This window comes from Channa argus, chromosome 2 (genome assembly GCF_033026475.1).
Source record: "Channa argus isolate prfri chromosome 2, Channa argus male v1.0, whole genome shotgun sequence".
Classification (NCBI taxonomy): domain Eukaryota; kingdom Metazoa; phylum Chordata; class Actinopteri; order Anabantiformes; family Channidae; genus Channa; species Channa argus.
The window spans coordinates 1,485,230-1,498,887 of NC_090198.1; the positions used below are offsets into that span (position 1 = coordinate 1,485,230).

The 13,658-nt window shown below is 37.8% G+C and overlaps 1 protein-coding gene across 5 annotated transcripts in view; it reads left to right on the forward strand.

Moving 5' to 3' along the window:
• The first annotated feature begins 2,359 nt into the window (after positions 1-2,359).
• Positions 2,360-13,658, forward strand: part of lrrk1 (leucine-rich repeat kinase 1) — a 76,997-nt gene continuing 65,698 nt past the window's right edge. For 2 of the 5 annotated variants that reach the window (XM_067493930.1, XM_067493955.1), the window contains exons 1-2: positions 2,360-2,510; positions 7,081-7,225. In XM_067493930.1, coding sequence (XP_067350031.1) covers positions 7,156-7,225 — 70 coding nt within the window. In that variant the 5' untranslated portion in view covers positions 2,360-2,510; positions 7,081-7,155. Of the gene's footprint in view, positions 2,511-2,650; positions 3,012-6,616; positions 6,729-7,079; positions 7,226-9,331; positions 9,494-13,658 lie in introns of those variants that run through there. The other 3 variants (XM_067493937.1, XM_067493943.1, XM_067493948.1) reach the window with 3 other exon arrangements.

Consider the following 13,658-nt stretch of genomic DNA (forward strand, 5'->3'; position numbering starts at 1 on the left):
TTTATCACACACAGACACAAGGATTTTGGGTAAATGCACCCTTTTTAATAAAATATAACCTCCCTTAGATCCATTCTACATATCCTCCTTCAGCTTGGTAGCACCCAGGCTCTCAGGGCTGAGAAGGTGTAATGATGCAAACCTATCTCCACTCTGCTTGATTTAACTACTGATCCACTCTACATTCATAGCAGAAACAACACCCAACAGAAACACAGCGGAAATTCCTTTGAACAAGAAAAAAAAAAAAAAAACACATAGCACTTATCAAAACAGAACTAATCCAAATAACTCAACAATTATATTGCAAATAACATAACAAAACATAGTTAATATTAAGGAATACAGGGCCGACTGAAAAAGGGAAGAGAGTGACCTTTTCACCAGGCTAACTAGTTTACTTCAGGAAATGTATGATTTGTTATTTATTGAATGCAGTTATATGAGGTTATGTCTTAAATGGAATAAGTTAGCTATCCATATTTGTAATGTGATGAAGAAACCCCTGTGAGGGTCTATCACTAATCAGTCTAGGTTGCGGTTGCCTGCACTACTCTAATAATCACCTAATAATGTGTTGAAAGCAGAACTTCACTAGATCTAGAAAAATATATACATTTAATGATAACTGTCAAGTCATTTCAAGTCATCTTTGCTAAGTCAAAGTCTTCTATCAGTGTTAGTCAAGCAAATCTCAAGGCCTCGAATTTGCAGCTTCAGTCTGACTCCCACCTCTTGTCCACTAGGTTGTGTTTGTTTTTGCCCTGACGTCCTCTTCCTCATACACTAGCCCTAAGCCTGCTCTGTCACTCACTCACTCAGGTCCATTCCAATGTTTCATTTTCCCTCCAGGTTCTCCGCCCTGTTCTGCATCACTTAATCAAGGACTCTATTTAAGCCTTCAGTCACCAAACACTCCCTGGCCTATTGTTGTCAGAGTTTCAGCTGCTTTGATGCCATTTTCCTCATGTGTCTCCCCTGTCCTCACTGTTACAAGTTGGCTCTGGACTGAGGTTTTGTTTGTTTTTCTTTTCACACTTCTCATGTTTCCTGCTTGTGTTCATCCTCTCTAGCTCTATTCTCTTGCTCATTTTTAGTTTCCCTATTTCCACTCGGTCTCAACCTTGTTTAGTTTCCCAACTCTCTCCCCTACTTTCGAGTTTAGTTTCTCTGCTTTGGTTTTGTTAGTGCTGGTTTTTGACCTCCTTTATGGAGTGACTTTCAGTTTGTCCATTGTTTTCTTGTTATCTAAAACCCTTTTATTCTCTTTAGTATCCTAACTTCTTGCCTCCGCCTATGCATGGGTCCACCTAACAAACAGTAATATCCAGAAGTACTAGCTGATCTTAAATCAAGAAGGAAATCATTCAAAACAGAATATTGCTTGGTTTCAATTGAACTGGCGGGTAGTAAGAAGAAAAGGCAAAAATTGGGCATAAAGAAGAAGGATGATGGGATATAGAGAAATGAATCTGCACATGTTTTTGGATGATAGAACAGATGGAAGGAGAGAGAGAGAGAGATGCATAGATGGATTGAAGAAAGGTATGGATGGGGGGAGAAATGTATAGAAATACTGCTTTTTTAACAAACGCCTGAGCAGAAGCTCAGTAATAAACTGTTCATAAAGAGACAGAGGAGACATGGGTGATCAAGGCAGCGCAGGTGTTCAACTTTAATGTTGGTGTGTGTGTAAGAAAAAGAGCAGAAAACTGGGGCAAAGGGTGTCTTGCAAAATGGGCAAGAATACAAACCATAAATTATACTGAAGTAATTTCATGACCATTGTTACTTTTTTGGACTTCCGTTAAGGTGGAGCACGTAAATTCAAAACAAAGTTGAAATAGAATACAACAAAGAGAAAAGTAATTGCAGGGAAGACACATGTTCGGAAATTTGAAAAGGGTCCTATGAAAAACTGTTGGACTAGTGAGCAAAAAAATACATTGAGAACCAATCATTGCAGTTTAAATGACACCATTAATTAACGTCTTTGAAATTAAGCAGCAATGTAAAATGTTCAAAAATAACAGAGCCTTAAAACTTTCTAGAGCAGCTGTAAAGTTATTAAATATTTTACTTTACTACACTTAGGTTATATCATTTGGAGAGCAATACCACAGCAACCTTTCTTTTTGTGATCTATTATTTCGATTAGTCTGTGTGTTTATTCTAAGCTGTATTTTTTTCCCTCAAAACTGACTTTACTTCAACTATATGAAATATTATTGTGGCTGTTAAAATGTTGCTGTGGCCAACATGTTTGATTCGAACGCGCTGTCACTGGTAAAAGTAACGACTGGGCATTATTTTGAAAGATCTCACCGGAAGTCCCTGGGTTATCCACACTGTGACATTGACACAGCCCGTGAACAGCTTGGAAATTTTGCCCCGTGGAATCAGGAAGTTCAGCACAGTGGTGGTGTCAGCCAGTAAACTGCGTCTCCTACTGCGGAGGACCGTGAAGCTGTAGAAGCGTTCGGTGATGCTCGCTGGACTTCAGCCATGCGGTGAGTTCACTGGGACCAGGTGGACACCTTTTTTCATGTCTCCTGTTTTTGGTCAAAGTGACGCCGCTACGCGTGCTCGCGGTTTACGTGATTAGATTAAGTGTGTGACAGTGTGTAACACTTTGTGACGTTGTTGCTAAAGAAAAACAAAGTCTTTTTATTGATGTCATTACAATACATATTTGTACGTATCTTTTACCGTGACATACGAGGCACCGGGGTTTTCTAGACAAACTTTTCGTTTCCTGTGCAAAGAAGCTGTGAATTATAAGCACAAGTGAAGTTCCACAGTGGCGCCTGCTCAGCTACATCTCTGGCTAATGCGTTTTCAATGAACTATTAAAGCTGGTTTTAGAAATGATGGGATGTTTAAATGAAACCGATGGACTACAGGCAGGGGGCACCTGCAGAGACTGAAAGAGGGTCCAGCTGCGATCCAGAAGAAAGGATGTCTCATGTCAACAAGATCAAAATAAGGGGGGTTTGATGAGAGATTTAATGGTAATGGAAGACCCCTGCTTTACTGTCATGCCTCCTCCTAATGTTGGCACAGTGTGCTTAAATACACACATACACACACACACACACATGCTTGTGAGCACAGATGCAGTATGTTTAAAAGTGACAACTGTTACTCACTCAGTCAAGCAACAACAGCAAATATTAGTTTGTCAGTTGATTGCATTTATCGATATTTACATTTAGAAACGATTGTCCTCTATTTATGATGTGCCTGCCTCCTATTCATGCCATCGTCTTTGTTTTTTGTGCATGTAGAGTTTTATGCTGGATTTTGGATATTATTTAATTTTTTTACTGGAAACCTTGACCTGGAAGATCTGGATGACCTTATGTTTTATAAAGAGGGTGTCCTCATCATAGGCAACAAAATGGATCCAAGAGTGTTTCTTCAAACTGGCTTTAGAGTTTTTCAAAATAATTTCAGGATCCATGCTGATCATGATTGTTGTCGACACAGATATGATGATTTGTGGGTCTCTCCTTATTTATTTTTTTGGCCACCCTTTTTAAGATGAATGAGGGGGCCAATACATTAGTTAACATATTACACAGTATGACTTCACTATCCACTATAGTGAAGTCTATAGACTCTCTGTAAACCAGTTTTGAAATGGTAGATGTAAGTTACTAAAGCTTGGGAGTAGTGATGTCATGCCACGAGCCCTCTTTGCTGCCCATGCAGCTTGAGAGTGGTTATCCGTGGCAAGATCTGGCAGATGACTCTACATTCTCACATTAATGTCTGCCTGCTGCCAAACCACAGGGATGAGTTCTCCTTGCTGCACATGTAGTCTGTATCTGCTGCACTGATAGTAGATCCAATGGGTCCAACATCCTATGTTTTATTTGATAGTTTACTAATTGAATGACAAACCTTTCTATGCTGATTGTAATTCAATTGCAATGCAGTATCAATTTTGATGTAGATGCTTACTAAAATGTTGATGTGATGAGGATTAAGGAACTTTTTGTATTTAATATTTTCATCACACTTCAACACATTCTCATCAGAATGTGTGATATTTTTACTTGACTGGGAAGTATTGTACTTTTACTTTTATTTACTTATTAATCTATTACATTTATTAAAATTAATTGATTCTAGTTACTTACTTCTAGGTACTAGTGACTTTTCAGATAAAGATCAGACATCAGATTAAGCGTTGTGATTTTCGGCGGCTCTGACTCTAAATGCATTTATTATTACAGAAAGCAGAGTTTACACCAAGCTTTGAATCTTAGATATTGAATGGACAAAGTTTGTGACATGATTCACTACTACCGAGCCTTAGGAACTAACATCTACTGTGTTGAAACAGGTTTCATCACAACACTGTTGTGTATAAAGGCAGATTGTTTATGACGAAAGGGGCATCACTTTGTAAGACAGATGGAAAATCAGAGTAGACTTTCTACAGAGACTAAATCCATCAGCTGGTTTGATATCTGCTTCACCAGTCAGTTTTATTATATCAATAAATCAATCAGATCTTATCTGAAACCTTCAGAATTTCTAAGCAAAAATCTGTTGGAAAATAAGATAAAAATAAGATGTGTCAAATTCAGCAGGTACTTAGTTTGTAAATGCATGTTTAATCTATATCTGATTATATCTGCTCTCTGCCTGGTTTCTGCTACAATGTATACAGTATATTTATTTTTACTATCTATACTGAGCATCTGTGGCACAAACATTTAGAACAAATTATATTCAGTCTTACCTCATCAACAGGTCTTAGCTTCAGGTTATAAACAGCAGCGCTGCTGCTAAAAGAATCACAAAAAAAATCACTGTTCTTAACCTACAGATTTTTATTTATTTAGGAAATTGGCTTAAACTGTCGACAGTCAGTGCTAAACATGCAGAGGTTAAGTCACACAACAGCAGGTTGTATTGAGATTAAATAAGATATTGTTTTAAATACAAAATGCATTGTGAAAAAAAAATTTCCATACAAGTCAAAAGTTTCTTTCAATTGTTGTCTGGTTTTATTTTACCAACTGTGTGACTTAACTAATTAGCTGCACCAGTATTATTTCTATTAGTCAATTTTGATTATATTTTATAAAAATAAAAAAGGACAAGTAAACCAGCCCTGGTTCCGTTTTGTTAAAGATAAAAGGTGAAAACTTCCAAGGGGGGGTGAGAGCTGTTACAGGCGCTGTCGCCCTGGCCGTGGGTATCTTTTTCTTTTCAATTCTTTTAAGTTACTACATTAATCAGTAGGGATGTCCCGATATCAATTCCAGTATTGAGATGAGGTCCAATACTATCCTTGTGTACCTTTACTTTATTTTGGATGCTGATACTGGTTGTTGATGCCTTACACTAGTTAAGCAGGTAGTTGGAGGTGGAATAGTGCCTGTGGTTTGGAGCTGTGACAATGACAAAAGTAAATACAATTGGAAAAACATCTACGACTGACTTTGGCAAAAAAAATGAGGGAGAGCTACAGTAAATTTTACCTAAAGTTAACTTTGTATTAGTTTGAGTTATTTTACCTCCATATTCCTCTATAGGTTCTAAAGCCCATGTTGTCCATGACTCTCCATCCAAGATCTCACCCTGAAAGAGAATTTGTACATTTTTTCTTTTTGCTCTTTTTGTCCCTGCCATACTTGTTTGGATAGAGGATTGTGTAAGACCATTTCTGTTCTCCTGGGGTTTTGTTTGATTAACTCAGAACTTCCAGTCATCAGGTGTTTGCTCCTTCCAGACTGTCAGAGACTAAATCTGTGAGAGCTGGTGGAAACATTGTTTCAGTGTGAACTGTCCATTCTTTGAAAGACTTAATCTTCAGGTATGTCCTACTACTATTTGGACTTACAGTGCGTCCTTAACTTTACTGTGTCGTAGATTGATGATTTTACTGTCTAGCAAGTCGTACTGGAAGAACAGGTGTTCGATAGTCTTATCAGTACACAGTATTGGCAAGCACTCAAATGTAAGTACTGAAATTTTAGTACTTGTACTCTTACTCAGCATGGCAAAACCTGGTATCAGTACATTCCTATTCATCACCAACTTTCCATGTTGATCACAGAAAATTTCTAAAAGAAGCTAAAAGAAACACTTTTGTATGCTCATAAAGCGCAGCTTTGTGAAAATTGTGAGTCCAATGTGTAACACCACTCACCAAGGAATAATACCAAATGGAGAACATTTAGACTTTCCACACTTCTTTCTATATGACCTGTTTCACATATGTAGCCCCACATTTTCTAAAGTCATTCTGACTTCTGCTACGAAGGAAAGACACTAGTTATAAGTGCTTTTCTTTGACATTATCAAAACATGCCATCATTTTGGTTAGGCAATGGCACATTCACTAGAAAGTTGCCCCTGGAATTTCATCATAACCTCTTAAGACAATCCCTGCACAATGAGTTTTACAGTACACAATATGTAAGGTACCTCTGTACAATTTAATGTAATCAGCTCTGTCATAAATTCAACTTTTACAAGTTTATAATTTCTCAGCTTTGAGTTGAAACTATCAGGTGAGAACTGTAATGTGTTTATTATCTTATTAAGTGACCTGTCGGTTTATTTCTCTGTCCTTTTGCATCTCTGCCTTTGATAGCTTGAATGCCATGTGGAGCCTGTTTCCTCAAAACAACATCCATAATACTTGTATCTGAAAGGTGCCATTGGCAGACTTCATTAGTATGCTGTTGGACATAGACTGGATGCTGGGGATTTTAAATACTAATACTTATTTGTTATTGCTTATAATAGTGATATAATGGACAAAATATGACTAATATTGTGTACTGGAATTTTTTTAAGTTTTACAATTTTGTAAACTTAAATCTTTTCTTAATTTTCAGTGTCTTTAAGACACTTTTCTATATACAAGAAAATATTAGGAAAAAATATATATTTTGCATTTATGCAAAACACTTATTTAGTCAAAAGTCATGCTTAAGCCTTTTAAATGTATCATTGTACCACTCAGCTAATTTGTGCCTATGTAATTGATAGCATAGATAGCATTTTTGTACCACTCCAAGGAGCTGTGAATGACTCTTCTTCATGTTTTTGCAGGGTGACTGCTGAATCCAGGCCTCCTCTGTAAAGGAACTCTTCTTTGATAGCGGATAACCAGTGACTCCAGTAGTGATGTCCTACTGGACTGTTGGCCTTCCCCAGGACTCTGGAGAAATCCCCAGCAACATGGAGCAACAAAGCAGTGAGTGATCCTAATTGGTCATCTCCAAATAAAGTCACAACAATATGCATATGGTGTTGTTTTGTTGTCAAGTTGTTAAAGGCATCAGGCAGGTTTAGAAAAGATGTGACTGCTAACTGAAATGCATCAATCTATGGGTCCTAAAATTAGCAAAAGGAGAACTGAAACTGTATGTGTGTGGGCCCCACGCCTTATCTCTTAGTTTATAACTGTGTTTGTGAAGCAGACTGTACTCACTGGACATGGGGAGAAACATTTGGTAAACTACTAGCAGACTGGATTGCATTGCAAAGTTATCAATGTTAGATGCTTATTGCAGGAAAGACATTAGACTTTCTTCTTATTTAACCAGTGAAAAGGAAGCTGTTGGCATCTGTTTTATCTTGTAACTTCCTGTCTATGTCAGAAGTGGAGACTTGTCTGCTTGTGTTGGTTGGTTGGCTTGTTCTGCTTGTGCCTGTATGTTAACATTTAAGCAGTTTGCAGCGAAACTGTAAAGGCTATGACACACTAAGCCCACGGTCAGTTGTAGGCCACTGTTTGGCAACAAGGCATCCATCAGCCTAGATTTTAGAGTGTGTCCCTCACTGTTGGTAAATTTCCACCAGTATGATTCCTGTGCAGAAACCCAGGAGACATTGATGTAGTTGCTATTTCAAGTGGCGGGGCAAGCTGGGGTAAGCTGGGGTAAGCTGGGGTTAGGTGTTTTGCCCAAGCACACTTCAACGTGGAGGAGGAGGAGCCAGGCATAAAACAATTAAGCCTGTGATAAGCTGCCAACCTCCTCTTCCATTATTAATGATTGAACGATTTATCAAGGAAGGAAGTTTGCATGTCTGACACAAACAAACGCTTTCAAACATGTTATGACTTTTTTGCATATGTACTACTTTTAGCTGAGGCTTTTAATACTGAGATATATTCAATCATTCATTTGACATGTTGTTTTAGGCCATTAATTTGCCATTTTCTAAAGTTGCGATTTCTACCACAGAGTGTAACTGCAAAACAGTCTAACATTCGCTCATTCTCATCAATGATTGACTGTAGATGAATATTGCTTAATTACAATTTACAATTGTATATACAGCACCCAATTCTTCTTTGTGTTAAGGAGCTGGTATTATAAGTCAGTTTGACCTATAATAATATACATTTTAGTTTTTTTATGAGTATTTAGTGGAGTTTAAATATATCTGTGTCCAAGCAAAGTTATTTCGATTCCTCTAAATCTTTCTTCACAAACAGCCAAAATCCCACAACTCTCTTCAGCTGGCTGATTAAAGTTACTGCTTTCAGCTGGAAGTTATTAACATAATATTTGCTGTATTTAGGATCCTGTACTGTGATTGACTGGACATGCAGCCTCCAGGGTTAGTCACAGCCAGTAGAAAATGGATTAAAACAGTAGTTGAAGCGATCTGTAAACTGGATTTTGAATGGGAAGAACCTGCTGTTGCATAATTGAGATATACTATGATCTTTCAGAACAGTAGGATTATGTCTTAGTCTCCAAACCAGTCAGTTTTTTCAAATGTAGCAACAAGTAGCTAGTTATCTTTAAAACCAGCATACTGTATTTCCTGAATAATAGAAGATTCAAACATTCAAATAACTTAAAAACAGCTCTGATAACGTTTCAGTACATTTCATTACTTTGCAGTGCAGCAGGTCCCCACCACCACCTTAATCTACCCCAAAGTTTAGAAGAAAAACTGTACAACAAAAGAAAACTTGTTGTAGTTTTATTTATTTCTTTGCCATTTCAAAATAAGGAGCAAACTTTTTCACCCAAGTGCTGTGGCCTGCTTCTTCAGTGTTGTAGACTTTTCACTTTTCTCCCTTTTCTAATATAGTAAATCTAGTGTTCAGAAACATTGTTTTTTTTTGGGTGTTAGTCAGATAGAGCAAGACTTATAATGGTGTCATCTTCACTGGAGAGCAGGATATTACAGGAGACCAGGGCAGAGGCAGAGCGAGGGAGAGGGAGACAAGAAGATCAGAAGCAGGCATGGCTCATACACAAAGGAGCACATTCCCTCTTCCCTCTCCCAGCCACCCCCATCTGTTCCACAACCTTCACTGCCTCTCCCATCCTGCCTCTGGTTAGAGAGGAAAGAGATCATTCAGGGAACACAGCCAAGATGGTTGAGGATGCTGAGTAAAAGCAACAAAGCAGTGGAAGGAAAGCCAAGAAAAGACAGCAGACAGCTTTAGATTTGATGGAGGCAGGACGAAGAGGAGGATTTTCTGCCTCGCTATGAGCAGGTTAGTACGAGAGAGGACCAGAGCAGCAGAGCTAGATTCTGACTAAAGGCTGGTTTGTATGCTACACATGTAGGACTGACTGAGCCTTAAAGCTACTCTGCACATGAGCTCTGATTGCAGTTTACTGATGACAGATGTGGATCTGCACATTCATGTGATCGAATGATCGAATTACTTCTCTACTGTAAAGCTCATTAATGCATCATTGGTTGTTTATGAGAATTCTTCACATGCTGATGACATGTCAGGTTTTCATCAGGATTTCAAAGGAATTTGTTCCTATTCTCTTAGATAATTTGCATTTTTGTCTGGTGACTGTGCTAGTGGGAGAGCTTCCAGGAATTAAACTTCATGTGATAGGCATGGTCTCGATTTACCTACAGTACAAAAATTTCATGTACCTTAGCAGAATGAATGTGAAAAATTTGCATTTTAAACCCAATCCGCTTTATCAATCAGCCTCCTTGACATGAAGGTCTGATTCAGCATTCAAAGAGTGAACAACATCCATTGTTCCACTGAAGTCTCTAAAAATGCAAGGTTTGAAAAGGCTTAGATTGTATGAGGAGGATTAAAACATATTTTGCACATATTATTGATCTGAAACTAAGTCTTTCCTTTTAGAGAACTACATAGTAATCTGTTCCTAATTACAGCCTTTCTTAAAAAGAGGAAGTCTGTAGTGTGGTTGTCCGGAGGCCTTTTAGGTTATTGGCATAAATATAAACTAATTAAAAGTGGCAAAGATAATCATCTGACTTTATAAAACTAGTAACATACCATAAGTATACCTTTCAATACAAAAAAATGTGTATTGCCAATTGAAGTATTTCTTTATAGATATTACCTTATCAGTATATTGACAGTGACAATACTCATTTAAGGTCCAGTCATTTTATTGAGTATTGACTGTAATTCACCTATAGCAGATTATACTGTCCCGCTGATTGGTGGAGAAAAAGAAAACGAATAGTTTATCAACTGCTAACAGTTAACTGTTAATGTCATAACTGTCTGATGGCTTGAAACCAAAAAATAAAACATTGCCATCAGTGTACTGTACGATTAGCCTCTTGGGCCTGAAGACTCTCCACAGTGGATGTGAAACTGGTTTCTTCCTCCAGCATTAACTTTGTTTTAATACAGAGGGAAAGTGAAACGGTCGATTAATGTCTGGTGTTAGGAGAAGCAAGGTGGAAATTCCCTGAAAGCTTCATACAGAAACTGATAGGAAAGCCAACTGATATGTCATTTTGTAAAAAAATAAAAACAGAAATGTGCTGAATCAGCATGAACAGTGCCTATTAAAACTATTCTTTTACAACATTGAATAATGGTAAAAATTACAAGAAATTACAGATCTCTACAAAGGATTGTAGATGAATAATAATTTTCTAGAAAGAGAGACATCTCTGTTGAAATTCACCTAATTAAAGTTTCACAATCCTTGATAGAAGGTTCATTTTTGGTGAGTTTTGTAGGATTTTGGCTTTTATTCCATAGATGACAGTAGAGTGAAAATGTGGGATGAGAGTGAGGGCAATACAAGCAGCAAATCAATTGCTGTTGTTTCAGATTATCATTTTTTAGTGGAAAAATAAGCAGCATACATCTAAATCACAAACAGTATCATGGTTCTTCCATAGTTCTTTCAGTGTTTTTTAAACCAGACAGTTAAAGCTGATTTTTAAGCATTTTGTGATCATTTTATTTCATGTCTTCATGATGTGAAGGCGATCCTCAACTTGTCAGGTCCTCTCTCCTCTGCTCTTTTCAATTCAAATTACTACTGATGTTTAGCCTCTGCTATACAGTACTTAATTTATGTCCAGTAGCAGACATAAGCACTGAGGGCCTCTTTTGATCTTGAAATCACAGTCAAAGGGGAGATTCAGTAATGGAAGAGATGTTGCTAGCCTGATCCCTTTCGAGGTCTTCTTTCAGCTCTCCTACACAGGTCAGGGAAGGCTGTAAAAGACGAATTGTCATGGAGGATGAGAGGCTTATGTAGGTCTAATGGTTTCACTCCCTTAGGCTTCTCCGATAACCTCAGCAGGCTAGTCAGACTCTTTCTGTTTTAATTATTCATAGCAAACTCTCTGGGCTGCAGGAAGCAGACACATGCAGCTCAGGCAGAGCTAAAAGAGGAAACCGATGTATTTGCTGTAAAAAAGAATAACCACTCCAGCAAACGTGAAAACTACTAACCTTTATATACACTTAACTGTTCTAGTATTGGAACATCAAGGGGAATTCATTTGTTTTTGCTGTAGTCTTTTGTACTGAAGTCTTTTGGGTTTAAGATAAAAAGATGGATATCAGATGACAGTTGAATTTTAGCTTCTACTGCACAATTCAATTAAACTTTATTTATATAGTGTCAATTTACAACAAAGTCATCTCAGGGCACTTTACAGAATAAAGTCAAGATTATAAAGATGTATAGAGAGAACCCAACAATTCCCCCTGGAGCAAGCCATAGGCAACAGTGGAGAGGAAAATGACATAGTTAGTTGACATACAGTGGTGACAATTGCGGGGTGAGAGGAGAGGAGAGAGGGTCAAGAGGAGGAAAGGAGCTCAGTGCATTGGGGGGTGTGTCCCCCAGCAGTCTAAGCCTATAGCAGCATAACTATAACTAACTATAATCTTTATCAAAGAGGAAGGTTTTGAGCCTAGACTTAAAAGTAGAGAGGGTGCCTGCTTCCTGAATCTGAACTGGGAGCTGGTTCCACAGGAGAGGAACTTGATAGCTAAGGGCTCTGCCTCCCATTCTACCTTTAGAAATTCTGGGAATCACAAGTAGGCCTGCATTCTGAGATCGAAGTGGTCTACTGGGATGAAATGGTGCTATGAGGTTTTCTCTATATGATGGAGCCTGACCATTCAGAGCTTTATATGTAAGAAGAAGGGTTTTAAATTCTATTCTAGATTTAATGGGAAGTCAATGGAGAGAAGTTAGTGAATGTGAAATATGATCTCTCTTGCTAGTTCCAGTCAGCACTCTTGCTGCAGCATTTTGGATTAATTGCTGCATTTCCTTGCAGTAGTACTGGAGGCCAGACTTATGCCATTTAGAGTAACAATATGGTTGGACATTATATTTCCAACCATTTTTGGGCCCAAATACTGACTTCAGTTTAGAAGTAAAAAATTATGGGACATCCAGGCCTTTATGTCTTGTAGGCTTGAAGCTTTATTAACTGATTATTTCCGTCTGGTTCCATAGATAACCTGGGGTATCATCAGCATAGCAATCGAAATTTATGAAGTATTTTCTAATACATTTGCCTAAAGGAGACATATATAAAGTAAAAAGTATTGGTCCTAACACAGAGTCTTGTGGAACTCCATAGCTAACCTTTGTGTGCATGGAGGATTCATAATTAACATGAACAAATTGAAATCTATCAGATAGATAAGATTTAAACCAACCTAGTTCAGTTCCTTTAATCCCAATTTCATGTTCCAGTCTCTGTAATAAAATGTTGTGATCAATGGTATCAAATGAGGCCATGAGAAGATCGTTGGTGACTTTTACCAGTGCTGTTTCTGTACTATGATGAACTCTAAATCCTGACTGAAAGTCTTCATACAAATTATTCCTATGAAGGTGATCACATAATTGTTTTGCGACTACTTTTTCAATTATTTTAGAAATAAAGGGGAGATTAGATATTGGTCTGTAATTGGCTAAAACACCTGGGTCAAGACAGGGTTTTTTAAGTAATGGTTTAATTACAGCTACCTTATAGGCCTGTGGTACATAGCCTGTTTCTAAAGATAGATTGATGATATCTAATACGAACGTATCTATTAAGGGTAAAGCTTCCTTGAGCAGCTTAGTTGGAATAGGGTCTAGCAGACAGGTTGTTGGTTTAGATGAGGTAATAATTGAAGTTAGCTCAGAGAGATCTATGGGTAAAAAGCAGTCTAACAGGGATTGGGGCCTTATTGATGATTCTAGCACTGTTGTATGTGAAGATCTATCTGTAATATTTGGGGGGAGGATCTGGTGAATTCTTTCTCTAATAGCTACAATTTTATTCATAAAGAAAGTCATGAAGTCATTGCTGCTCAAAGTTAAGCGAAAACTAGGCTCAACAGAACTATGGCTCTTAGTCAGCCTGGCTACAGTGCTGAACAGAAACAGGAGTTTGTTTTT